The 25,975-nt window shown below is 32.6% G+C and overlaps 2 protein-coding genes across 3 annotated transcripts; one reads left to right on the top strand and one right to left on the bottom strand.

The window, feature by feature from the left end:
* Positions 1–13,162: 13,162 nt before the first annotated feature.
* Positions 13,163–15,277, bottom strand: LOC124924697 (UDP-glycosyltransferase 75C1-like). The gene is made up of 4 exons (XM_047464696.1): positions 13,949–15,277; positions 13,690–13,779; positions 13,364–13,486; positions 13,163–13,264 (listed from the first exon to the last, which is right to left on the bottom strand). Exons 1-4 carry the CDS (start codon positions 15,275–15,277, stop codon positions 13,163–13,165), a joined length of 1,644 nt encoding a protein of 547 aa, XP_047320652.1.
* A 4,416-nt stretch (positions 15,278–19,693) lies between these two features.
* LOC124927526 (VAN3-binding protein-like) lies at positions 19,694–23,240 on the top strand. 2 transcript variants are annotated; one of them, XM_047467957.1, is made up of 7 exons: positions 19,694–20,023; positions 20,112–20,225; positions 21,231–21,666; positions 21,744–21,995; positions 22,071–22,120; positions 22,358–22,415; positions 22,619–23,240. In XM_047467957.1, the coding sequence occupies exons 1-7, from the start codon at positions 19,706–19,708 to the stop codon at positions 22,834–22,836; spliced, it is 1,446 nt and encodes a 481-aa protein (XP_047323913.1). In that variant the 5' UTR covers positions 19,694–19,705; the 3' UTR covers positions 22,837–23,240. The 2 variants fall into 2 exon arrangements, with proteins under 2 accessions (XP_047323913.1, XP_047323911.1); XM_047467955.1 differs by having other exon boundaries at positions 20,109–20,225.
* Positions 23,241–25,975: the final 2,735 nt, after the last annotated feature.

Raw genomic sequence — 25,975 nt, 5'->3', positions numbered from 1 at the left:
AGGAGGGGCAAGTCCGTCGAGAGAAGTGCTGCCATGGAAGCTCGGGTGACCCGGCTTGAGGAAGGCATGAGCGAGCACCAAGAAGCTCTCGAAGTTTTTAGCACGGTGGCCGATAGAGTGAAGGTACTCGATGAGGAAGGTGAAAAGCTGGAGAACGAAATCATGGGAATCATCAACAACTCGAAGCATAGCATTCGAGACGAAGTGCTTAGGATGGTTCGAGTGAATGTTGATGATATCTGGAATGAGGTATTCGAAGCAATCCGTGGAGAAGTCCAAGGCATGATCGACGCCTTCCAAAGGGAAATAAGAGGGAGGATCGAAGGCTTGGAGGGGCAAATCGGGTGGAATGGAGGAGGGGAACTTCGAGGTGCGGCACCTCATCGAATTGATGTTCCTAAACCAACTTCATTCAAAGGCTCAAGGAGCGCAAGAGAAGTGGACGACTTCCTATGGAATATGGAGAGGTATTTTAAGTTATCCAACATACTTGACGATAACATCAAGTTACAAATGGCGCCATTTTTCTTGACAGATATGGCATTGTTGTGGTGGAGGAGACGTGAAGCTGACATTGAACGAGGTACGTTACGAATGGAAACATGGGTGGATTTCAAGACCGAGTTCAAACGTCAATTTTTCCCCGAGAACGCAGATTTCGAAGCTCAAAAGCGTTTAAGCCAACTTACACACTCACAATCCATAAAAGAGTATGTGAGAGAGTTCCAAGAGTTGATGCTAGAGTTACCCAGTCTCACCGAACAAGAGGCACTATTCACCTTTGTCAATGGCCTAAAGATTTGAGCGCAGTTAGAACTACAAAGGGCAAAAGTGCAGAACGTCTTGGAGGCAATTGCGATTGCAGAAAGGCTGATTGAGCTTAAAACGTCTGTGAATAGACCAAAGTTCAATAAGGATAACAAGGAGAAAGGCGGGGGAGACCGCCAACCCAAGGAGTGGCAACTAAACAACAATCCTGGAAGACAAGCCGACGAAACGGGTAAGCCTAGAACTTGTCATATTTGTGTTAGATATCTTGTCTTGAATAACAGAAAAATATATATACATACAATGTTACAAATAAATAAAAATAAAATAAGATATACGAAGAACAATATCACTGTATTTGATGGTTGATTCGAGGAATGTGTTAGACATATTTCCCTTAAAACAGTTACACCGTCTCCCCGTGTGCTAGAGCTTATCACAGATGGCTGTCTCCCAGGGTACAACGAATCTAGTAGTGATTCAGCACCGGAATCACTACACAACGAGCTTGATAAAGTACCTGAACTATCACCGGGTTTCAACGGAAAATATCGAGCGAAGAATTCGAAGAACACTCAAAAAATAAGAAGAGGGCTATTGGAATTCTAAAGTGAGAAAAATGAAGGATGAAGTATTTGTAAAATGAATAATGAATGGGTATATATTGCTGAGAATTAAACCTGTAAATAAAACCATCCAAACGTTTATTAGCAATAAATATTGCTCATTCATTTGTTAATCAGCCTATACGTTGATTTGAAGAAATGCAATGTTAGACATTCAATGATAATGCTAGCTAATTGAAGAGTCCATACGTTAGTCAATAGGCCAATTAAAGCTAAATGTTTATCCTAACATTATGCTTTAATTTTCTAATTAGGCATTAAATATTAATTAAACAATTAATATTTGATTATAATTTGAATTAAATTCACCGTTAATTCACGTTTGAATTTGTGTGAATTTTATTTGATTTTATTTATTTACAATTTTATTTCCATTCATTAATGGAATTAGCTTAATTCCAACAATCCCCCACATTAATGAAAATTGAAAGATTAACCCGGTGAAAGGTTCAATAGTTGAATTCTACATAGGATAGGTAGGTGTAACCCTTTGAACCTTCCCTTGTGAAAGCATATAACTTTACTAGCTGATTAGTAGACTCGATGTCCTTGAACTATTCTACCTTTTGTGTAAACGATTACACATTTTCACATAAAATTCTCCCTAATACATGTCAAGCTCTCATGGTTGTGTCCATTTTGGCCATGGAACACGCGCCTGGTTCTGTGAGAGGATCTAGAATTGAGCCGTGCAATTCTTTCGAAGCGGCCCCACTTCTCCCTCACATAGGTGATCTCTTTGCTCACAAAGAATCATTAAAAGCGATATACTTATCCTCGTCAAAATATTATTGTTTCGTTATAGGATTAATCCTCAACAATAACTTTCCAAGTCAGTACAACTAGGTTGTCCCATTGAACCTAGTTCTTGGGATCTCCAGTCTGCATAGGTTGAGTTTTCCTTCATACCAACTTATAGTAGGCTAATGTCTAAAAAGACTTCAAATTATCTCTCTATTCAATAATCTGATTAGTGGATCCACAATGTTATCTTTGACTTACATAGTCAAATTTGATAACTCCATTAGAGAGTATAGTCTAATGACATTATGTCTAAGACGTGTATGTCTAGACTTGTCACTGACTCTAAGCTTGTCCAATTTTTAATTACTATCACAATAATTAGAAATTAATGTTGGTACATTCTTAGTTAACCTTGGAACATCTTCTAATAAGAAGCATAGTAATTCGTACATGCTTATCATATAATTTTTTATGAAAATATTGTTTACTTGGCTAACTAGTAGACAAAATGTCTTTGAACTATTCTGCCTTCGTGTAAACGATTATATATTTTACATAAAAATATTTTATTTTTCGACATAAGTCAAAAATATAGATTATAACGTTTAATTTATCCATCATAAGTTTCTTAGAAGATTTCCATACGTAGATTGCACTTCTAAGTGTAAACATATTCACTTTTAGACGTAAACTCTTTCATTTAATAATATCAACATATCATTTGATAACAACATGATATTTCGTTTAGTGTAATTCATATCCTTAATGGATTTTATCATTTTTATCGTAATTTTCAATGATAAAATATCGTACAAAAGACACGTAATGAAATAATTTTCATTGTCTTCATGATATATATAATTGTCACATCCACTTTTTAATAAAAGTATGATCAAATTTTCATATCATTATTATAAAATTTGTTATAAGTCATATCAAAACTTTATAAACTTTCTTTTTCATTTATTTCATAAAATCCTTTTGAAGACATTGGTTCTTCATAGTTTTATGAAAATAATGTCAAAATATGACACGTTTCTTGATTTTAAAATCCTCAAATCTAAAATATCGATTTGAACACCAACTCAGCAAATATAAACAAGACATTTTCTTGTTATTTTCTTTCTTTTTGTAAAGTTGCGCAACTTTATCTTTTATAGAGAACATATTTCTCTAACAATAAATTATCTTTTTATTTATCATAATATACACAATTATTTTTGTGTTATAATCAATAAAAATATTTGTCCCCACATTCGTGTTGGTACCCTTTTTTAAATCACACACTTATATGATTTAAATCAATAATTTTCTAATCAAGAAATTGTCACACAATTCTTTTACAAATTTCTTTTGTTATACTTATCATACAATGAATAAGATAACTATATCATAAATATTTAATTGAATAAAATATAATTTCTATACAAGAGATTAGAATGTTTATTCATATATAAATCATTCTTCACATAATCTCTACATAATAAATTAAAATATTTAATCAATTAAAATATTTATTTCAACACTTGATTTCCATAAAAGAAATTAGAATATTTAATCAAATAAATATTCATCATATCACATGATTTCTACAAAATAAATCATAATGTTTCAAGCATCTTTGACCGAAGTCGCTTAAACATTTATTTTCGGTTGCACGTTTGCATCCCGTAATATTGACACGTTTGCCACATTATTCTCAAATCAAACAATACTTTGCTTGTAATTATTTGATTTCAAAATTATCAAATATATTATATTAAACCAAAATTAATATATCTATATATATGATATTATATATTGTTCTTTCATTTTAGTCACCATGTCATATATATTCTTAAACAAATATATATACAACTTCATTTATCATTAAAAATACCGTTTAAAAAATACATAATAATTAATTAGAATATTAATTATTACACTTAATTAGAATGTTGATCATTTATATTTAATCGAATATAAAACTAACTAATTATAAAAATAAATATTCATGTCATCAATTATTCGTTTCTTAATTAATTAGATGACCTTTAACATTCTATAACAATTCTTTGTCAATCAAAGAACACATGATTTGTGACAAATTTCAAAATTATCTATTAAAATAAAAATAGATAGAAAATAAATCTTAATTTATATATATATATATATATAAGTTTCTAGATAATCATACTTATTATGAATAACATGAATCATCATATTATTAGCTAATATGCATGATTTATATTAATAATCAATTAGCACATAATCAAATATATTTCATATATTAATCGAAGCACTTACATTGCCATGTTTTGAACAATAATCGGCGTGAAACGACTATGCATGCTCAAAATAAATCTGAGTAGATTGTTCTCACCGAGACAATTTTTGCGAAGACAATTTCGACTAACATAGTCATGTCTCTTTAAATGAATGCTTAGAATAAGTTCTAAAACAAATAACTTATTTAATCTCATTATACATATGACCTTCATTTTCTGCCATTATGAATCACCATAATTTCTATAGTGCCCCATTTCATTTCATTTAATAATTTTTACACAAGAAATTATAATGATTTTCACATCAATGACTAAAGTCTGATTTCTATAAAAAAATCATTAACTACCTCATTCATCTCCAACATTAATGGATAGAGTCATTTTAACGAGTCTGATTTCTACCAAGAAATCATTCACTACACATTCAACTCATAATTTCTATACAAGAAATTGAAATGGTTTCAACATAAATGACTATTGTTATTTTATAACACATTAGATTTCTATGAAAGAAATCATTGGCTCCATTCATCTAATAATTTCTATACAAGAAATTTGAATGGTTCCACCATAAATGACTAGTGTAATTTTATCACGTCTGATTTCTACAAAAGAAATCATCTTATCAGTTGGATTTGAACAGGGGACCTCCCTTCCGTTACGTACCATTGCGTCTAAACTTTGAGCACTGCACCAATGCGTCATTTCATTGGTGTATCGCTTTTATGACCTTTTGTCTTCTTTCTAGAAACAACTTATACTTCATATTTGACTAGACTCTGTCAACCAATAAATATATACACATTTAAAACGATAACTTATTAGCATAATAAAATGTAATATATAAAACAATGTATAAATAAAGATATCATCTCTCTTTATTTATTAAATCATCCTACCATGTTCTTAATAATTATATTGTTTAATTAAAAAGAAGGTATATATTATAATTAATTATTTTAAAACTGAAACCATATGTTTCAATTATAATTAATTTTAACACCATAAATTTTATAAAACTTGAAAGCTAACATATTAGTTACTTTATTATTTTCATTCATTATTATTAATAATTTTAATAACCAAACAAATCTTTAAATAAGACTAGAACAAATTAAATTATTGTGTTCTAATTTATTTTCTATATAACATTTGTATAATGAATATACAAATTAATGTTTCTTGAGAAAATTTTCATATCAAAATATATTAGCTTATAAAACTAAGCTTTAACAGCATAAGAACATATGTGTTAATAATCAAACATATTAATATGCAATAAAGACTTATCTTTATTTGTTGATTCCTTAAGATGAATCTTTTTCATTTTTTCGAAATGAACATCATCTCTTCCGCAACACCGCGACTCGTATTTCTGAAACATCAAAGACAAAAAAAATATATTCGATGGTGCAAGCTCTTAAATAGCTTAGCACAAAGAACTTGTTTTAAGATTGTTAGATATCTTGTCTTGAATAACAGAAAAATATATATACATACGATGTTACAAATAAATAAAAATAAAATAAGATATACGAAGAACAATATCACCATATTTGATGGTTGATTCGAGGCATGTGTTAGACACATTTCCCTTAAAACAGTTCCACTGTCTCCCCGTGTACTAGAGCTTATCACAGATGACTGTCTCCCAGGGTACAACGAATCTAGTAGTGATTCAGCACCGGAATCACTACACAACGAGCTTGATAAAGTACCTGAACTATCACCGGGTTTCAACGGAAAATATCGAGCGAAGAACTCGAAGAACACTCAAAAAATAAGAAGAGGGCTATTGGAATTCTAAAGTGAGAAAAATGAAGGATGAAGTATTTGTAAAATGAATAATGAATGGGTATATATTGCTGAGAATTAAACCTGTAAATAAAACCATCCAAACGTTTATTAGCAATAAATATTGCTCATTCATTTGTTAATCAGCCTATACGTTGATTTGAAGAAATGCAATGTTAGACATTCAATGTTAATGCTAGCTAATTGAAGAGTCCATACGTTAGCCAATAGGCCAATTAAAGCTAAATGTTTATCCTAACATTATGCTTTAATTTTCTAATTAGGCATTAAATATTAATTAGACAATTAATATTTAATTATAATTTGGATTAAATTCACCGTTAATTCACGTTTGAATTTGTGTGAATTTTATTTGATTTTATTTATTTACAATTTTATTTCCATTCATTAATGGAATTAGCTTAATTCCAACAATTTGTGGTGCCACCAATCACCTCAAGCTCATGTGTCCTTTTAAAGGGAAGAAAGTTGCGGCAGTTCAAGGAGCCGACTCTTCCGATGAGGAAGAAGGGGCCCAACTGGGATCTTTAAGGTTTCTCAATGTTGTTAAGGCTAGCGTTGTTGAGCCAGTTAAAGGAACGAAGAGGGGCTCAATGTTTGTTGAGGCAGTGATCGAAGGAAAGCGTGTGAAAGCCCTTGTCGACACTGGGGCAACCCACAACTTCATGCGTGAAGGAGTGGCTAAGGCGCTTGGCCTCCACATCAGCCAATCAAGGGGGACCATCAAGTCCGTGAACACGAAAGCCAAGCCGGTGACCGGTGAAGCTAAGGAAGTGAAAATCCAAATCGGAGACTGGAGCTGAAAGGTTTCCTTTTCAGTAATCCCCATTGACGATTACGACGTAGTACTAGGACTACGATGGTTCGATCAGGTACGTGCGTGCATAATTCCCTATTCTGATTCGTTGGTCATCTTGGATCACGAGAGAACTAGTGCCATACCGGTTAGAAGGGAACTAGACGAAATGAGAATGTTATCGGCTATACAATTTAACCGAGGCCTCCAGCGAGGTGAAGAGACTTTTGTCGCTTTCGCTGTGATGGAAGATGAGGACGATTCTAAAGTGGGAGTAGAAGTGCCCAAAGAAGTCCAAGAAGTGTCGGAGGAGTTCAAAGACACGATGCCTAACGAACTCCCAAGGAAATTACCGCCAAAAAGGGACGTGGACCATAAAATCGAGTTAGTGACAGACGCATTGCCACCATCTCGAACGCCTTATAGAATGGCACCTCACGAGCTAAAGGAGTTGCAAAAACAATTGAAAGAGTTACTTGATGCGGGAATGATCCAACCATCCAAATCGCCCTACGGTGCTCCAGTGTTATTCCCAAAAGAAGCACGATGGGTCATTGAGGATGTGTGTAGATTACCGGGCGTTGAACAAGTTGACCGTTCGAAACAAGTATCCGATCCCGATTGTTGGCGAGTTGTTCGATCAACTTGGAGGAGCCAAGTGGTTTTCAAAGATCGATTTACGGTCCGGATATTGGCAAGTGAGGATTGCAAAAGGGGATGTGTTAGGATCGGGGACGCCCTTGGAGGACCGGGGTGTTTTTCCGGTTTCGATAAGGGTGGCCGCTTACAACACACACAACTCTTTTGGTGATAGTCCGGTTAAAGACTATAACCGTTCTCAGCACTGCACAACCTGTCACAGACTCTTGAACCGGGTTCAAGGGCGGAAATGTCGGTTTCAGGTTGAAGCAACGTTTGCGACTTTAGATGATGTTTAAGAAGGAGGCGGTTAGTGGAGGTGAGTGGCCGGTTTTAGGAATATGATTAGTTTGCGGTTTTCGTTAAGAAAGCGGAAAATGAAAGCGAATGAAAGAACACGAGACAAGGAATTTTGTTTATGGATGTTCGGAGCAAACCCTCCTACGTCACCCCTTCTTCTCAGGTTATGAGAAGGATCTCCACTAACTCTTCAGAGTTACAATTACACTTTCGGTCGAGCCCAACTTCGCTACTCGCCGGTTACACCAAAACTCACACTTTGATGTAATACAACAACTCAACGCAACAACACACAAATGACTTCCGGTTTTAGGCAAACCGGTTTTAGAATATAAGACTTTATCTCTCTAGAATTTAATGCTTTTATGATTTGTTTTCGTAATCCGTCACTTGCAGAACTGGCATTTAATGAAGACGATCCGTCTTCCTTTTATAGCTGAAAGTAGCTAACGGCTACTTTCTTCTCTCTCTTGCGGATTGGTTGATCGTCATCACGCCTGTTTGCAGAAAGGTTGCTTGCACGCTTCAGCTTCCTCAACACCTGGCATTCATGCAGGTGACTCTGAGCATATGATGACATAGGCGGTTTTTCAGATTGATACACGTGTTTAACATCCGCCTCCGGTTGTCAGCATCGGATCAACAAAGCATCATTGCTTTCCTCGCATGCTTCTTGATCGGATCTGATCTTCTTTTATTCTTTCGAGACACGTTTCTTCCGTCATGGTACGTCACTCTTGAGATTTGAATCTTCTGACTTTTGATCTGTACTTTCCGGTTTCTGTGTCTTGTGCATTATGATCCGGTTGGAGTGTAATCTTTTGTTCTTCGTTAACCGGTTGCTTTGAGAAGGTGAAGCCGGTTCCTGTGATCTTTTAACTTGATCACTTGAAGCCGGTTTCTTTGAAGTAGTAGCAACCGGTTTTTGATGCCTCAACCGGTTCCGGTTTGTTAAGTACCTGCACATGAAGATTAATCTCTGTTTAGTTTGTTTGGCCGGTTCAAAAATTAATCTACTTAATTTTTCTATCAATTTCTCCCTTTTTGATTATTTAGAATAAATATTCAAAAATTGTAATGTGTGGCCGGTTTTAAGAAAATTAACTTACTTAATTTTTCTATCAGGATGAGACGAAGACCACCATGGTTACGAGGTATGGATCTTATGAATTCCTTGTCATGCCTTTTGGTCTTACGAATGCACCAGCCACATTCTGCACCCTTATGAACAAGGTCTTCCACCCCTACTTAGATAAGTTTGTGGTAGTTTACCTTGACGATATTGTCGTATACTCATCCACCTTGCATGAACATGTGGAGCATTTGAGATTGGTTCTCCAAGCCTTGCGAGAGAATGAGTTATACGCCAAATGGGAGAAATGCTCGTTTGCCCAAGATCAAGTGATGTTTCTTGGCCATCGAGTGAAGTCAGGGTGCATTATGATGGATGAGGTCAAGGTCAAAGCCATTCAAGAATGGGAAGCGCCTAAAACCGTACCTCAACTTCGTTCATTCCTTGGTTTAGTGAATTACTACCGCAAGTTCATCACAGGATACTCAAAAATAGCTGCTCCCTTGACGGACCTTTTGAAGAAAGACCGATCATGGAGGTGGGATGAAAAGTGTTTGGAAGCCTTCGAGGGACTCAAGGCCAAAGTCACCAAACAACCGGTGTTAGCACTACCGGACCATACCAAAGAGTACGAGGTACATACCGATACATCTGACTTTGCCATTGGAGGTGTGTTAATGCAAGAGGGACATCCTATTGCATATGAAAGCCGGAAGTTAAACGATACGGAGCGGCGATACACGGTCCATGAGAAAGAGATGACGGTAGTTGTACATTGCTTACGTACATGGAGACACTATTTGCTTGGAAGCAGATTCATGGTACGGACCGACAACGTAGCCACTAATTACTTCCAAACGCAAAAGAAACTAACTCCCAAGCAAGCTAGGTGGCAAGAATTCCTAGCCGAGTTCGATTTCACATTGGAGTACAAGCTGGGAGTTACCAATCGTGTAGCTGACACTTTAAGCCGCAAGGCGGAGTTGGCCGTCATTAGTCAACCGGAGACCAACATAAGGGAACGCATACGGGAGGGCCTAGAGAAAGACCACAATGCATTGAAACTCATGGAATTTGCTCAAAACGGCAAGACTCGAAGATTTTGGGTCGACGACGGATTACTCATAACTAAAGGAAACCGTGTGTTCGTACCCAAGTGGGGAAGTTTGCGTCACGACGTCTTGAAGGAAAGTCATGATTCAAAATGGGCGGGTCACCCAGGAATGCATCGCACCATGGCGCTGATGGAGGAATCGTATTATTGGCCCAAAATGCGGGATGACGTGGAAGCTTATGTACGGACTTGTCTTATTTTCCAACAAGACAAGATCGAACAACGTCAACCAGGCGGTTTGCTCCAACCATTACCAGTACTGGAACATCCATTCGAAAGCATCTCGATGGATTATATCATAACACTACCCAAGTCCGATGGGTACGGGTCAATCATAGTGGTGGTTGATCGCTTTTCTAAGTATGGAACCTTTATTCCGGCACCATCCGACGTCACGCCTGTCGATACAGCCAAGTTGTTCTTGAAACACATTGTGAAGCATTGGGGAGTACCAAAGACGATCGTCAGCGATAGAGATCCTCGCTTCACTGGGAAATTTTGGTCGGAGTTGTTCAAGTTGATGGGCACCAACTTAGCATTCTCAACCAGCTTCCACCCACAAACCGATGGACAGACAGAAAGGGTCAATGCCTTGTTATAATTATATCTGAGACACTACGTAAGCGCCAACCAAAAGGACTGGAGCAGACTTCTGGATACGGCACAGTTCTCATATAATTTGCAAAAGAGTGAATCAACTGGGCGCAGTCCGTTTGAACTAGCGACAGGGAGACAACCAGCGACTCCGCAAATTTTGGCGACCGTTTATGCAGGTCAAAGCCCGTCCGCCTATACATTTGTCAAATCCTTAGGAGAAGAGGCAGATCTTGCTCGAGCGTCCTTAGATAAGGCCTCCAAGAAAATGAAGAAGTGGGCAGAACAAAATAGGCGGGCAGTCGAATTCAAGGTGGGGGACAAAGTAATGATGAAGTTACTTCCACAACAATTCAAGTCTCTACGATCTACGCACAAGGGGGCTTGTACGCAGATACGAAGGACCATTCACAATCGAGACACGCGTGGGAAATGTGGCATATCGATTGGAGTTGTCGCCCAAACTAAAGATCCATCCGGTATTTCACGTAAGTAAACTTAAACCATTTCACGAGGATACGGAGAATGTAGAGAGGGGACAATCCAATCGAGCAACAACGGCCGTCACGACATCCTTCGACAAGGATATCACAGAAATTATATCGCATAGAGAAATTAGAAGAAGGGGTGTTCCCCCTTACGTCGAATACTTTGTACGATGGAAAGACCTTCCCGATGCCGAGAGTAGCTGGGAAAAAGAAGACTATTTATGGCAATTCAGGAAGAAGATTGAAGAATACCGGTTCAAGAAGACCCAAGTGGGGAAGTTTTCTTGTTTCAAAAAGGCTTACTAAGTTAGAATCTCTTCGATCTAACTTAGTGCCACACGGATCTACTTTTAGATCGTGACAATAGGCCACCTTCCAATTCCAAATGGCCCAAATTTATATTAACCCCAATTTTACTTTCTTAATTACCTAAAAGTCACATTCTTTTTTTTTAAAATCTAATTTTTGTCCCTCTCTAAACAAATTTATTTTCATTTTTAGATATTTAAATTCATATTTCTTTCTACAATAGTTATTACAATTATATATTTAATTTCATATATATATATATATATATATTAAGTTAATAATTAATATAATTATTTTAGTTTTTAGGACTACAAAATTTTTTATAAAGCATCCCAACTTTTGGTCCTCAATATGCTAATCATAATTAATATTATGAAGAAATTTAAATTAGACGTATTTATTTGTACTACCATTTCATTTAAACATACAAATTATGAAAAGTTTATATAGATATATATTATTAAAAATTGATTTAACTAGAAGTATGTTTTGTTATGTTATCTCTCGTTGCTCACAAAAACTAAAACCTAGATGAAATATAATGTCACTTCACAATATATTATGTGAGCCTAAATAAAGTTCATAACAAGTTGAGTCTCTCAAATTAGGATGAAAAAACCTAACATGAAGAGATACAACCACTTTAAAAATCCTTAAAGTAGTATAATTAGGTGAGTGCATAAATAAAAACTCACACGGGATCGATGATTCAGAACTTACATAGGAAGTCGATTAATAAGATATGTTGCAGTAAGAAAACCATCATCTCAATATTCTTGCGGCATATAAGCATTATCAAATAAGGCTTGTAATATGTCAGATTTTCATTTAGAAACACTTTTTGTTCATTTATATTTGGACATGATAGTCATGTTGAATTGAGTACCGTAAAATTCAAATCCTCAATTAGTTTGAATTTGTTTGATTTTCTTGTTAAACTAATATTCGACCAATACTTTGCCTTGGTAATGTGAGAAAAACATATGATTTTCTTTAATAGGATATAACCAAATATACATGCTAAAGTCAAAACAAACTGCACATAATAACGATACCTATGTGCCGGTCCTCAAATATCGACATGAATTAACTCTATCAAAAGTTTGTGACATAAATTTATTAAAAGGTTGTTTGTGTAATTTTTCAAGGAGACGTGCCTCACAAAACGGAAGAGTTTTATTGCCCAACAGGTAATCAAATTGGCAAATTATACAAGAAGTGGTGGTGGCCAAAGAATGCCCTAACCTATTATGTCATGTTAATGTTGAAGATGGAGATTTTATTTTGCTTGTTTTGGTGGGGATAGGTGGTACAAACCATTCATAAGCATGCCCCAAAAACTTTCATTTTCGTAGTACAATCTTTAGTCGTCCAATATTAAAGATGAAACTTAAAAAACATTATTATCAACGGTAAAACGTGCAACACTTAATAAATTTTGACAATTTTAGGTACATGCAAAATATTTTGTAGTTCTAAGAATTTAGATAAATTCGAAATAGTGAAATTCAATAGCCTTTTCTTGAAAGAAAGAAGACTGCTATCACGTCATTCCCCTTAGGTTACACGTCCTTTCCTATGGAATTAGATGATTCATCAGTCAGTTCTATGTTGCTAAGCCTTTTCTGAACTATATGGCGTCCCTTCTCGAAAGACCTAGAAAGAGCATTTCGTTAAGCAGACGGAATCCAACGAATAGAAGATGATAACCTTTCGTCACTGCTGAATCAAACTATTAGATATTGGTAAAGACGTACCATTACCCACAACAATTTGTTAATTATACATTAATAAAGAGGGGGAATTTGTAAGTTTTCTAAATTAACAGTACCAGAGTTTGGATACCAAATTGGTCTATCGATATGTCAGACGAAAATGCCATGAATGCTGAAAGAGTGGCGGATAAAAAATTATGGTCGAATCTGCGTCGACAAGTTAGGACAAGGTTGTCAATCTGATTACAGAGATGACATTGCTTGTGAGAGCGACAATTATCAAATATGTGTCCATGACTATTACATTTTGAGCATTTTGGGTCCTTGCCCATTTGAATAATATCTACCATGAATTCATTAATAGAAGGCTCGCTAAGAGATGACCCAAGCTAGACCAAGTCCTTTCCACCTTTTTTATTAGAGGACGGCTCACGCCCATGACCTTTAGAATGTCGTCCACCTTCCCAATGCGATCCCCTAGTGCTCCCGAAAGAGGTAAGTAGCTTCCAAATGAAAAATCATCTCTTTGATGCTAAAAATGAGATTGTACTAATAGAGCGAATATGAGTAACAAATAACCAACACCAACTTTCACTTATCAAACTATGTTTAATTTAGGAGATTATGTTTGTGTAAAGAGAAAGAGAGTGTCAATTGAATCTTTGTTCTTAAACATAGTTTAAAAAATCATTAAGGTTTACACTCGATGATCCTCCATGTTTTCCAGCTTCCTGAATCATCACTCTCCACTTATCAGCATTCTTCCTAATCTCATTCTCTCCATCCTTCATCACCATTTCAATACATGTCTTCAACTCATCACCATTCACAATCCCATCATCATCACCTTTCTCAACTCTCACCCCAACTCTCCACAAATCCTTAATCATCTTCGCATTCGTCGTCTGATCCGACCAATGTGGAAACCCCACAATCGGAACTCCACAAACCAAACTCTCCAAACAAGAATTCCATCCACAATGACTTACAAAACAACCCACAGACTTATGAGACAAAACCTCAATCTGTGAACACCAACCAACAATCTTCCCCATCTTCTCAAATTCATCGTCACAACTCATAAAGCTTTCATCTTTTTGATTATCCCGAATCACCCATAAAAACGGCCGCCCACTAATCAATAACCCTTTCCCTATTTCCTTAATCTGCTGCATCGAAAGAGGTAAGTAGCTTCCAAATGAAACATACACAACCGATCCCTCCGGTTTTGAATCCAGCCAATCCATGTAATCTCTAGAATTCTCAATCAACATATCGCCTCCAAATGATTTATCCGACAGTATCATCGGACCAATTGGTATCAGATTGAACCTTGTGATTGCTTTCAGAGCCTCTGATTCAAGTATCTCACAGGTGTTAATCAGAATTTTCGGATACGGGTCTTGTTCAGATTCAAGAAACTGAATATGCTCTCTAACAAATTCAAGAACAAAACCATACCCATTATTGGCAACAGTGAACGAAGGAAGATCATCTTTACAGAGCTCCGGCAGACCAGGTAAAAGAACCGAACTTCCACTACTTCTACTAACCCTCTTAAATTCATCTTCATACCCATTGAAGTAATGATAATAAATGTTAAAAATAGCAGCCGGTTGTATCCAGAGAAGTGTTGACGGTACGTTTAAATCACGGGCTACGATTGCAGCCCATGGTAAGAGAATTGCATAGATTACTTGTGAGAATGGACGGAGTTCTTCAATGGCGGTGGATAGAAGTTGGGATAGTTTTTTTGAACCATGGTGGCGGATTTGAGACATGTAATGGTTGAAATCGAAGGTTTTGTTTACGGCGGCGGTGGAGTCGAAGTCGGTGGAGAAACCGACGAAGTCTAGGCCTTGGAGAGGAAGAGACGGTGGAGACATGCGGTTGAGGGCGGAGAAAGCCGTTAAGAAAGTGATATTTAAACCTTGTCGGTGAAGATGTTTAGCGAATTGAAGGGTCGGGTTTATATGTCCTTGACCCGGAAAACATACTAATAGTATACGCCGATGAACGTTCATCGCCATTGACGGTGGAGAGTTTTTGAGGTGGAGTACTCTTTCTTATCATCTATAAAACATTTCAAATTTATTTATATTATTATTATTATTATTATAGATTATTTTAAATAATTATTACGGTCGGAGAAATTTATGTCCTGGCCCTTTGAATTTCCGCCCTTGTAGTTTGTTGAGTTGTTTTTTTTTTAATTTTTAAATAATTATTAAATTCAATATTATAAATTATTAATCTATATATATATAATGATGTTTAATTTTTAAAGTGTCCGAATTGTCGGGTCGAGAGTTGTGGTTAATTTGGATATATGCGAGAGTAAATGGATAATCGAGTCGGAATGTGGGTTGATCCGCCCATAAATTTAAAACGGTTAAAAATAAAATTAAAAATACTATAGGTATGGTTCGAACTTGCAACCTAACAAAAAAAAATATATATATATAACTTTTTAACCAACTAGGCTAATTACACTTTACATTTTAAATTAAACTCAAAATTTGATAAACGCGTGACATTCTAAGAATATAAGTTCAGTTTTCAACTAACTAATATATATATATATATATATAATGTTGCTTAATTTTTTTTTGATATATGTGAGAGTAAATGGATATTTAGGTCGGATTTTGGGTTGACTCGCCTATAAAAATTTTAACGTAATATTTTTTTCACGGTTTTTTTTTATTATTACTCGTGCAAATGCACGGGATACATGCTAGTAATTATAAAGTGACACATTAATTATTAATTTAAATTTTTATAGAGATTTTTTTTTGTGAAGAATTATTGTGAAAGGGAGATATAATTTTCAAAGTTTTATTTCAATCATTAAATAGCACGTCATTTTTTTAAATCCTATATAAATTCAATACGGTGACTCCTTTTTATATTTATATATATATATATATAATACATAAGTTTGAATTAAATTAGTCTATTTATAGTATGTTGTTGCATCTCTCTCACTCATTAATAACATATATGTTTATGGATGTATTATTTAAAAAATAATAATATCTTAATTAATTTTATTTTATAATATTACACATTTATTTTCAATGTTAAAGTTTGCAATAATCAAGTTATTTTTTATACTTATAATCATACAAACAAACAATTTTCACACAAATACATAATTTGATTCAACTTAATTGAATCAATAAAATAACATTTCATAGTCTGGTTAATTTGTGTCTAAACTTATTTGTTAAACATACATATAAATTTTATTTTATTTATTTATAATAATTTATTTGTGAGAGTTTTGAAGTTTGCTTAATAAAACTGATACAGTAATTTTGGATAATAAACTCACAAAAAAAAATTATTTCAAACACATTTTCCGTTTAAACTCAATTTTTTTTCTAACTCTTTCCTCGTCTTTAATGTTATAATCTCAATATTTTTCTCTCTTATCATTTTTTTTTAATTTTTTTAGAGGAGTGATAGGGAGAGAGAATTTGTGAGAGGGAATAAGAGAGAATGATGTGTCAATATATCACTGGTTGGAAAAATTGAAAAAAGATAAAGTGTGAGGAGAGAGAAGAGAAATAAATTTTATTATTTTTTGGGTCAATTATGCGCCACGTCATTCCCTTTAAAATTCTCTCTCAATTCCCTCCCCCAATCATTTCTCTTTTTTTTTATTCTCTCACATTTATTTTATTCTTTTTTAATCATTTTATTTATTTTCTCTTTTATTTAATCTTTTTCTAATCATTTTATTTATTATCTCTTTTATTTTTAATATTTTTTATATATTTATATAAAATTATTATAAAAATAAAACATACATTTAAATATATTTTTATTTATTATTTATAATATATATATATTTAATATATATAAATAATTAAACAAAATATAAAATATAAATACATTTATTATAATTTTTTAATTCATAATTATAATTTTAAAAATTAAATTAGTTTTAATTAATTATCTAAAATACTATTATGATTATGATCAAATCTCTTTTTGAAATGAATGATGATGCAATGGAATAGAGTGAGAGTGAATTAAAGTAAAAGATATATAATAATAAATTACTTTTTTTATTGACTAGATTCAATACCACCAAATAATATGTACATGAAAATAGAAATAAAAATAAAAATAAAGATAAGAGGGGATTTTAAAATAAGAGAAAGGGAGTATTTTAAAATATTATTAATATATATATATATATATATATATATATATATATTAGATATATATTTATAATAATTATATATTAATATCATATATTTTAAAATATATTATTTTTTAATTTAAGTTATTTATTAATATTTAAAATTATATATTAACAAAATTATATAAAAAAATAATATATAAATATAATTTATTTTCAAATACATTATTATTAATTTAAATAATTTATTAATATTTAAAACTAAATTAATATATATATATATATAATATTATATATAATATTATATATATATATATAATATTATATATAATATTATATATAATATTAACTATTAAATAATATTATAAATATAAAACATAAATAAATTAGATGTATAAGTTTAATCAAACCTAACCAAGTTTAATGATTAAATAAGTTAAAATAATATAAAACATACATGCGAATAAGTCGAATCAAACTAGTCCTAAGATTAAAAGATCAATCAAACTAGCCCTAAGATTATAAGATCAATCAAACTAGCTGGCTAGAGTCTACAAGGGACATATTTATTAAAATCAATCAAACTTAAGGCTTGTTAGTTACAAGGTTGTCAAAACTTATTATTAATTTTTAATGATTTGAGATATTGAAATAGGGGTAGGGGCTGAAAAGAAAAAGGGAAAATGATCCTCGATTTTGTGTTTTGGGATATATATAATATAATATTTTGATATATAATTAGTCCACAAAGTTGCATCCATCAATGAAATAGACCTTGAAAATTGAAATAATCAGTGATGAGCACTAGAGCTTAGCTAGCTTGACCAGATAATTTCCTTAAAATGGCAGCAGACAAAGTCTGATTCACAAAGTTGTTCATACCCTTTTTCATTAATGGCAACCCTCCCTATGCATTTTCAATGAAAGCTAATTTTTCTGCCTTCATAAACACTGTTCAATTTTATTTTTCCTTTTTCACCATTCATCTTCAATGCTCTAATCACTAAAATAAAATTAGGGTTTTGTTTTGTTTTAATTGATTAAATTATTATAATGTTCTTTTGATTAATTAAGTGATTAGATTGTTGACAAAATTAGTTACATATATAAATTCTCTTAACTAACTTAGCAGCATGGTTTAAAATAATTGAGTTCAAATTAACCAAAAACAACCCATTAATATTGATGGTCGTTTTCGAAATTAAATGTAGGAATTTTGCTCAATGTTTTTAAAATGGCATGGAATTGTCAAAACTTACATAATGTTGAGTGTTTGACCGACCCTACATAATAAAAACAAAATGTAGGAATTTATATACAAATATATATATTTAAGTGACTACTACTTATAATAGTACCCTCTTCTATAAATATATATAAATAGATAGAAAATGTTATAGGTTATATTTTTAAGAGATTAAAGATGGGTTTAATTCAAATTTAAAAAACATTACTAAGGGGCAGTTGAGGTAGTGTTTAGATTATAGGTTGGCGGGGTTGAGTTTTGACTCGTTTAATAATTTGTGTTATAATTTCTAACTTTAATTGTTTAATATTTTAAGTTTTTTTAAGAGTTTTATTAAAAACACAACCATCACTAGAACCATCCTTTTATTAATCTAATTACTCTTTTTTTATTTATTAAAATATCATAACCACCCAAAAACTATAATGTAGAGTGAGGGAGCGAGGAAAATTAAGGGTATTTTCGTCAACAGAAACTCAAAATTTTATTTTTTTAAATTATCAAACATATTTTTTTTTAGAAAGCCTGATAAAACCATAAATCAAAGATCAAACAAGCACATAATTTGTAAGAACCAGATTCTAATCGAATCCAACTCGATTAAGATTAATATCACATTTCAATTTCAAATTAAAATGACATTAACACAAAAAAATAATAAATTTAACTTAAAATTCATTAAATAAAAAATGAATGAAATGAATAAAAAAAATATAAACACAAAACCCTATAAAAAAAAAATTATAAACAGAACCAATTTGAACTTCTTTATTAATAACCCAATCCAATTCAAATTGTATTTTTTTTTTGTTAACCCTAAACTTTACCATCTCCTTGTTTTTTTTTCTTCTTTAATAATGACCCAATCCAATTAAAACCCCATTTTCTTTTGTTAACCCTAAACTTTACCATTTCCTTGATTTAAAAAAAGAAAATAAAAATAATAACATGTAGCTTTAATTAAGTTGTCACTTTTGTCTTTTGGCATCTCTCTCATCCTCTATATAGCAAAGCAATCACTGCTTACTCCTTCCTCATAACTCTCTCTCTCTCATCAAAATGAACCCGGTTCAACAACACCAACACGCCATGTTCGGTCCACCCGAAACACCAAGAGAACCAATGGAGTTCTTATCCCGTTCATGGAGTCTATCAGCTCTAGAAGTTTCCAAATCTCTATCATCATCATCAACTCAACTCCTAGTCAAAGCCATGACCGATGCCGGAGCTATGATCGGAAATTCATCTCATTCCATCCCTGAAGAAGACATCACCGGAGAAACAGAAGAAACCCTATCCGTTTCTGCAAACCCTTTCTCTTTCGCCTCCTCAGAAACTTGCCAACTAGTTATGGAACGCATAATGTCATCACAATCTGTAAGAATAATTTATTTGTAAAAACAGTGATCATTTGTTTGTTTAAGGTTTTTTGTTCATGTTTAACTAATTCAGTTTAATACAGCAGGATGTTTCTTCACCTCGTACTTCCGGTAGACTTTCTCATAGTAGTGGACCTTTGAACGGCTCTTTAACGGATAGTCCTCCTGTTTCTCCGCCGGAGTTAGTCGACGATAATAAGGTTTGTCTTTAATTAATTCTTTTTTTTTTTGAAATATAAAGTTTTGGGAGAGAGAAAAAGAGAATTCTGTCAAATTCAGAGGAGAGAGAAAGAGAGATCAGCCTTCTATCACTGCTATACGGAAATTACCTGTCTTTCTTAGTTTTGGTATTTTATTTTAATTATTCATTAAACTATTTTATTTACTCTTTTACTACTTTTATAAAAGAATTTACAAAAATAATAATATGAGTATCAATAAATTAAAAGAATGGTAAAGATTTCATCATTACTCTAGAGCTTGTTTGATCTTAGATTTTTTTAAGGATTTATTTTATTTTATTTTTGTCTAAAACCTAATTATTAATTTATTCATAGAATTATTCTTTTAATTAATTAAAATACTAAAATTAATCTTTATTAACCTAAAAAAACTGGTTTTTTTTTTTAATTTTCATTTTTTAGACCGATAAAACCAACAAAAATCACTTTTTTATATTGGATTTTAAGTGGGTTTTAGGTGAAAAAATTGTTTGAAAAAAATAAATTTAATTTAAAATATATATATATATATAAAGCTTTTATTTTAAAATAATAATTGATTATGATCTGTGAATTATTTGAATCATTATTAATCTGAAATTAATCTAAAGAATGATGATTACTCAATTGATTTATAATAAATGAATAATGACATACTTATCATTACTAATTTAATAATTAAATAATATAAAAAGAAGGCCCAGTCCAAGATAGTACGGAATTTAATTACGACAAATGATTTATGAGGATCAATAATTATTGATTTTGATTGATGTAAAAAAAAAATAATAAAAAAAATAATCTAATCAAGATCTCCGTATTTCATTCACAATCTTGTGGTGATAAACGGCGGAGCATTTAATTATCATGGACCGCCACAGCACCCAAGTTGGTGAATGGTCGTATTTAATAAATAAAATAAAACAAATAAATATACAGCTGGGTCCCACAATTCGAAACCTGATTTCGCAAATCCTTTTACAGTTCTGTCGTCTCAACAACCAGGTGAATAACAACTACAGATTTGCTCCGGCGCCGGCCACCGGCGCCGTCGCCGTCGTCGGAGGTGGGAAGACGGTGGGAAGATGGCTTAAGGATAGGAGAGAGAAGAAGAAGGAAGAGACTAGGGCACAGAATGCGCAACTTCACGCGGCTATTTCTGTTGCAGGATTGGCTGCTGCAGTTGCTGCGATCGCAGCTGCTACAGCGGCTTCATCTGGGTCTGGAAAGGATGAGTTAATGGCGAAGACTGATATGGCTATGGCTATGGCTTCTGCTGCTACGTTAGTCGCAGCTCAATGTGTTGAATCTGCGGAAGCCATGGGAGCAGAACGTGAACATCTTACTTCTGTTATTATCTCTGCTGTTAATGTTCGATCTGCTGGTGATATCATGACTTTAACTGCTGCTGCTGCAACAGGTATATAATTAACATGAATTTTACTGATTTGGGTTTGAAAAAAGTTGATTAATTTTGATGGGTTTGATTGATTTTAGCATTGCGTGGGGCGGCTACATTGAAGGCTAGAGCTTTGAAGGAAGTTCGTAGTATAACTACTTCTGCTATTCCAATTGACAAAGCACGGGGAGGAAGAAGAAGTGGGGGTGTTGGTGATGAAAATGGGAGTAATGGGAGTTCTAATGGGAGTTTCAGTGGTGAATTGTTAACACCTGAAGAGAATTTTCTTGGCATTTGTAGTAGAGAAATGCTAGCTAGAGGTTCAGAGCTTCTTAAACGAACCCGCCAAGGTTTTTCTTCTCTTGATTTCAAATGATATTATTATGATGATGATGATGAATTAAATTGTATGTTTGGTCTTTCAGGTGATCTTCATTGGAAGATAGTCTCTGTTTACATCAATAAACTTGGTCAGGTGTGTAATAATTTGATAATCAAGATATGATTTTTGTGATTGTTTGATTATTGGGATTGGAGTTGGAATTGGGATATGAATTAAAGTGATTGTTTTGATGGGATGAGGAAAAGTAAAAGTTGCTTAGATGGGAACAAAAGAAAATGATTGTATAGAGTTGCTTTTGGGTGTTTAGGTACTAATCTTTAGCTTCTGATCAAGATCAGATCTGATTCTGAATATGTTGGGTTGGTATAGGTTATTCTGAAGATGAAGAGCAGAATTGTTGCTGGGACCATGACCAAAAAGAAAAAGAGTAATAAGACTATACTACTACTCAATGTCTCTTTTTCTTTGAGTATGTATGTATGTATGTATGAATATGGTGGGCCTTCTTCTTATTCTCTTATGGGGATTTGAGAAAGTGAAGGAAGCCAGCCAGCAATATACACTTTAACTGAGAAAGAATGATTCCATTAAATTAGACTTTTAATTTTGTATCTTTTTTGAAAATATCAGATGTGGTGTTAGAAGTGATGAAAGATATTCCTGCCTGGCCCGGTCGCCACTTACTCGAAGGAGGTGATGATCGACATTATTTCGCACTAAGGACTGTTGCTAGAGGAGTTGTGGAATTCGAGTGTAGAAACCAAAGGGAATACGAGGTTTGGACTCAAGGTGTGTCGAGGCTTCTAGCAATTGCAGCTGAAAAAAAGACTAATTCGCGAAAAAGTTGAGTTGGGTGAGTTTGTTTCTTTCTTGGATTAGTGGTGTAATGACTTACTATTATTGTAAAAAAAAAATGTTGGTGGGAAATTTGATGGAGGGACCTAGATGGTTGGCTTTTTGTGTATGTGTAAAAACTGTTAAAGTGGGAATTTGTATGAAAGAATTTAAGAAAAAGGAAGGAAAGCCATGTGATTGATCTATATTAGTCTTATAATTGTTTAGTGTGAAAGAGAAGGGTAGGGTTATATCCATGGATTTGGGGCAGTCAAAGAGAGTGAGAGTTCAATAAAGCTAAAAGAGACATATCTCCTGGGATTGTGTGTACTTTAGTGAAGAGAATGTCTTTCCTTATTTTAATTGTCATTTTGAAACCAGTCAAGTTTTCTTATTGGGTGATTATGGTTTGTCTTTAGTCTTCTTTACTATCCCCACCCATGACCCACCTCACACCCATATTGTTTTTTTTGGTTATTTGCTTCATTTATCATTAATTCTTTTCTTTTTTCATGTGATAAAGTTGATTTTATTGTTACCACATTCACAAAGAATTTGTAGTGTGTCTTGTAATCAATTTGGATTCTCAATTTTCTATAATAATTGGATAACTAACATTTTGTATTTTGAGATTTGTTATGGAGTAGAATGTGAGAGGTTAAGTTGGATTATACCTAAAAGTTATGTTATTCCATCTATATCCACAAGAAGTAGTTTCAAACTTCTATTATTATTTGGTTGAGTTTTGGGTTTTCCCATAATCATTGTTGTCTCCTTAGAATCTTTCAGTCCTTTTGTTTGTTTGTTTTTGTTGTTGATTTTGCTATTATTTTTAATTTTGTTAATATTTTATTTTAAATTGGATGTAAACACAAGCCATATAAACAAATGAGAGTTTAATGTTAGCATTATAAATAGAAGTTAGTGAAGGAAATGTTACCTGAAATGGAAACAAAAAAATTGCGACTATCACCGCCAAAACTTGAGGTTGACAAACGTTTAAATTCTTTCATATTGTCTAGTAAAAGAAATTGTTATTATATAAACCCTATGATTATTTTTTTCTACTAGCAAACCAATTACATCTTGCAATTTTCTAACAATATTAGGATTACAAAATCGAATGAACTCTCAAAACTAAATCTTACCGTACTTATCGCAAAATAGTATTCAGAAGAATTAACCGAACAAGATTTTGATGTGTTTAATCCTCTACTACTTAAAAACCTTTAGATAATTCAAAGAACTAAAGAAAAAAAAAGAACAAATCCAACCAAGAGATGTAAGCTTGAACATATAGAGGAGTAGAATGTGAAAACAAAGTAAAACAAGGACAAATGAAAAATATAGTTACTCATTCCCACAAACACCACAAATGATAGTTCACACTCAAAGTATATTTTAAATATGACTTAATTCTATTTGATTTTAGACAGAAATTTTCATATGTTGATTAACTTTTCAGACACTATTAAATATATTACAATTTTGAAATATAAATAAAAAATTATTGTCTTGATATTTGCAAGTCATTTAAATAAAATAAACTTTGATAAAAATAAAAAAAACATTACATTATTTTTCTTAATAAGAATGAAGAGTTTGTAAAATAATAATAAAATATATAAATTTTAAGATTTTATATTAAAACAATGTTTTAATTTAATATGACAATAAATAGAGAAATATTGGATGGATCAAAATAATATAATACATGTATATTATTATGTTTAGTTTACCTTAACTAAACATATGGGATCCCTGTTATCAAACCTTACATGTGCTCTTTGTGCTTTTCACAGGGATTATTTTTTTTTTCTTTTTTCTTACAATTTTACCCCTCCTATGAAGGGGTAATAGGGATCGAACTAAATGACTCATGTTTCATTAAGATAGTTGTGCATTTATAATACAAATTACATAATGAAAAAAATAACAAAATGGTGATGAAAAACATTAAACATAGTCATGTTTCACGATCGAATGAATTCTCGGGAATGGAAGATCGAAAGGGATAGTAAGTTTGTCTTGAAGCTTGCTTGAGATATTGTTCGAATAATAGGAGAAACATCAACATGGATTCATTTGGTTGATCACCTAAAATCATTTTGATGCATCAATTTATCATGTGGTTAGCCTTCCATCAAAGACTAACAACAAGGGAGAATGGATATTCCGGACTCGAAGTGTCTTTTGTGTGTTGATGAAGAAGAACCATGAATCATATTTTTGGAATATGTATCATTACATCTGTGATTTGGAAGCAATTTTTCAAATCCATGGGGTTTCTTAATTTTCCGGTGGAATGGAAGGAAGGAGATCAAGGATTTGATGCTCATTAAAGCAAAAGCAAAGGTACTCAATTTTCTTCAAGTATTTTTAAGTGTTTCTTTGTTACAGTGTATCACATTTGAATGGAGCGAAATTCACGAGCTTTTGCAAGTGTCCGAAATGATGGAAGGTAAGTTTTTTTTTTGGTAATGCACTCATGTACACATGGAGGCGAATTCCTATGAATGAGTAGAATTGGTCGTTATGTCAAAAGTGAAGCATTGCGTATTGAAAATTCTCACAAGCTTCCCCATTCAAGGCACGATAAACTATTTTTTGTTTGTTTGAATTGTTTGATGTCCGTTTAATTTCAATTTGGTGTTTTTTCTTCTTGGGATGGTATGTTTTCATTTAAATTAGGACAAATGTTTGTTTGCCTTAATTTAAAAACATTATTTTTTTTTTGGAATTTTTTAATAACTGAAGCTTAGTCATTTTCTAAAAAAAATAAAAAATTAATGATCATACTTAATATTGACGGTATATTGAAATTTTGGTACGATCTTAATATTATACCATTCATACCGAAAAAATCATATTTACTCAATTTGATCTATTCAGTAAGAAAAAAAAATCAAAACACTTAGTAAAATCAAATTAGTTTCATATTTACTAAAATAAAATAAAAATGTATAAGAGTATATATTGAATAATATTATAATTTAATTATATTATAATATAATTTTTAAAAATTGAATTTCTATAATTGAATTAAGATAAAATCTATTAAAAAAAGAAATAAAAATTTACTATAATTTTATTCGTTTAATCTTGTTGAAAAAGTTTATAATGATTAAATAAATCTAATTCTTAAAATAAAAG

The sequence above is a fragment of the Impatiens glandulifera genome, chromosome 2 (genome assembly GCF_907164915.1).
Source record: "Impatiens glandulifera chromosome 2, dImpGla2.1, whole genome shotgun sequence".
Taxonomy (NCBI): Eukaryota; Viridiplantae; Streptophyta; class Magnoliopsida; order Ericales; family Balsaminaceae; genus Impatiens; species Impatiens glandulifera.
Note: the sequence above shows the minus strand (reverse complement) of the source record. Positions and strands in the feature narration are given on the sequence as shown.

What these genes read in the sequence shown, in the direction of transcription:
- LOC124924697 (XM_047464696.1), bottom strand. Translation starts at nt 15,277, where the DNA reads ATGGCGATGAACGTTCATCGGCGTATACTATTAGTATGTTTTCCGGGT. An exon ending in AACATGGAGGATCATCGAGT is followed by an intron (nt 13,780 to 13,948) that starts GTAAACCTTAAT and finishes TCTCATTTTTAG; the next exon opens with CATCAAAGAGATGATTTTTC. An exon ending in AGGTGGACGACATTCTAAAG is followed by an intron (nt 13,487 to 13,689) that starts GTCATGGGCGTG and finishes CTCTGTAATCAG; the next exon opens with ATTGACAACCTTGTCCTAAC.
- LOC124927526 (XM_047467955.1), top strand. Translation starts at nt 19,706, where the DNA reads ATGAACCCGGTTCAACAACACCAACACGCCATGTTCGGTCCACCCGAA. An exon ending in GCATAATGTCATCACAATCT is followed by an intron (nt 20,024 to 20,108) that starts GTAAGAATAATT and finishes AGTTTAATACAG; the next exon opens with CAGGATGTTTCTTCACCTCG. An exon ending in AACTGCTGCTGCTGCAACAG is followed by an intron (nt 21,667 to 21,743) that starts GTATATAATTAA and finishes GATTGATTTTAG; the next exon opens with CATTGCGTGGGGCGGCTACA.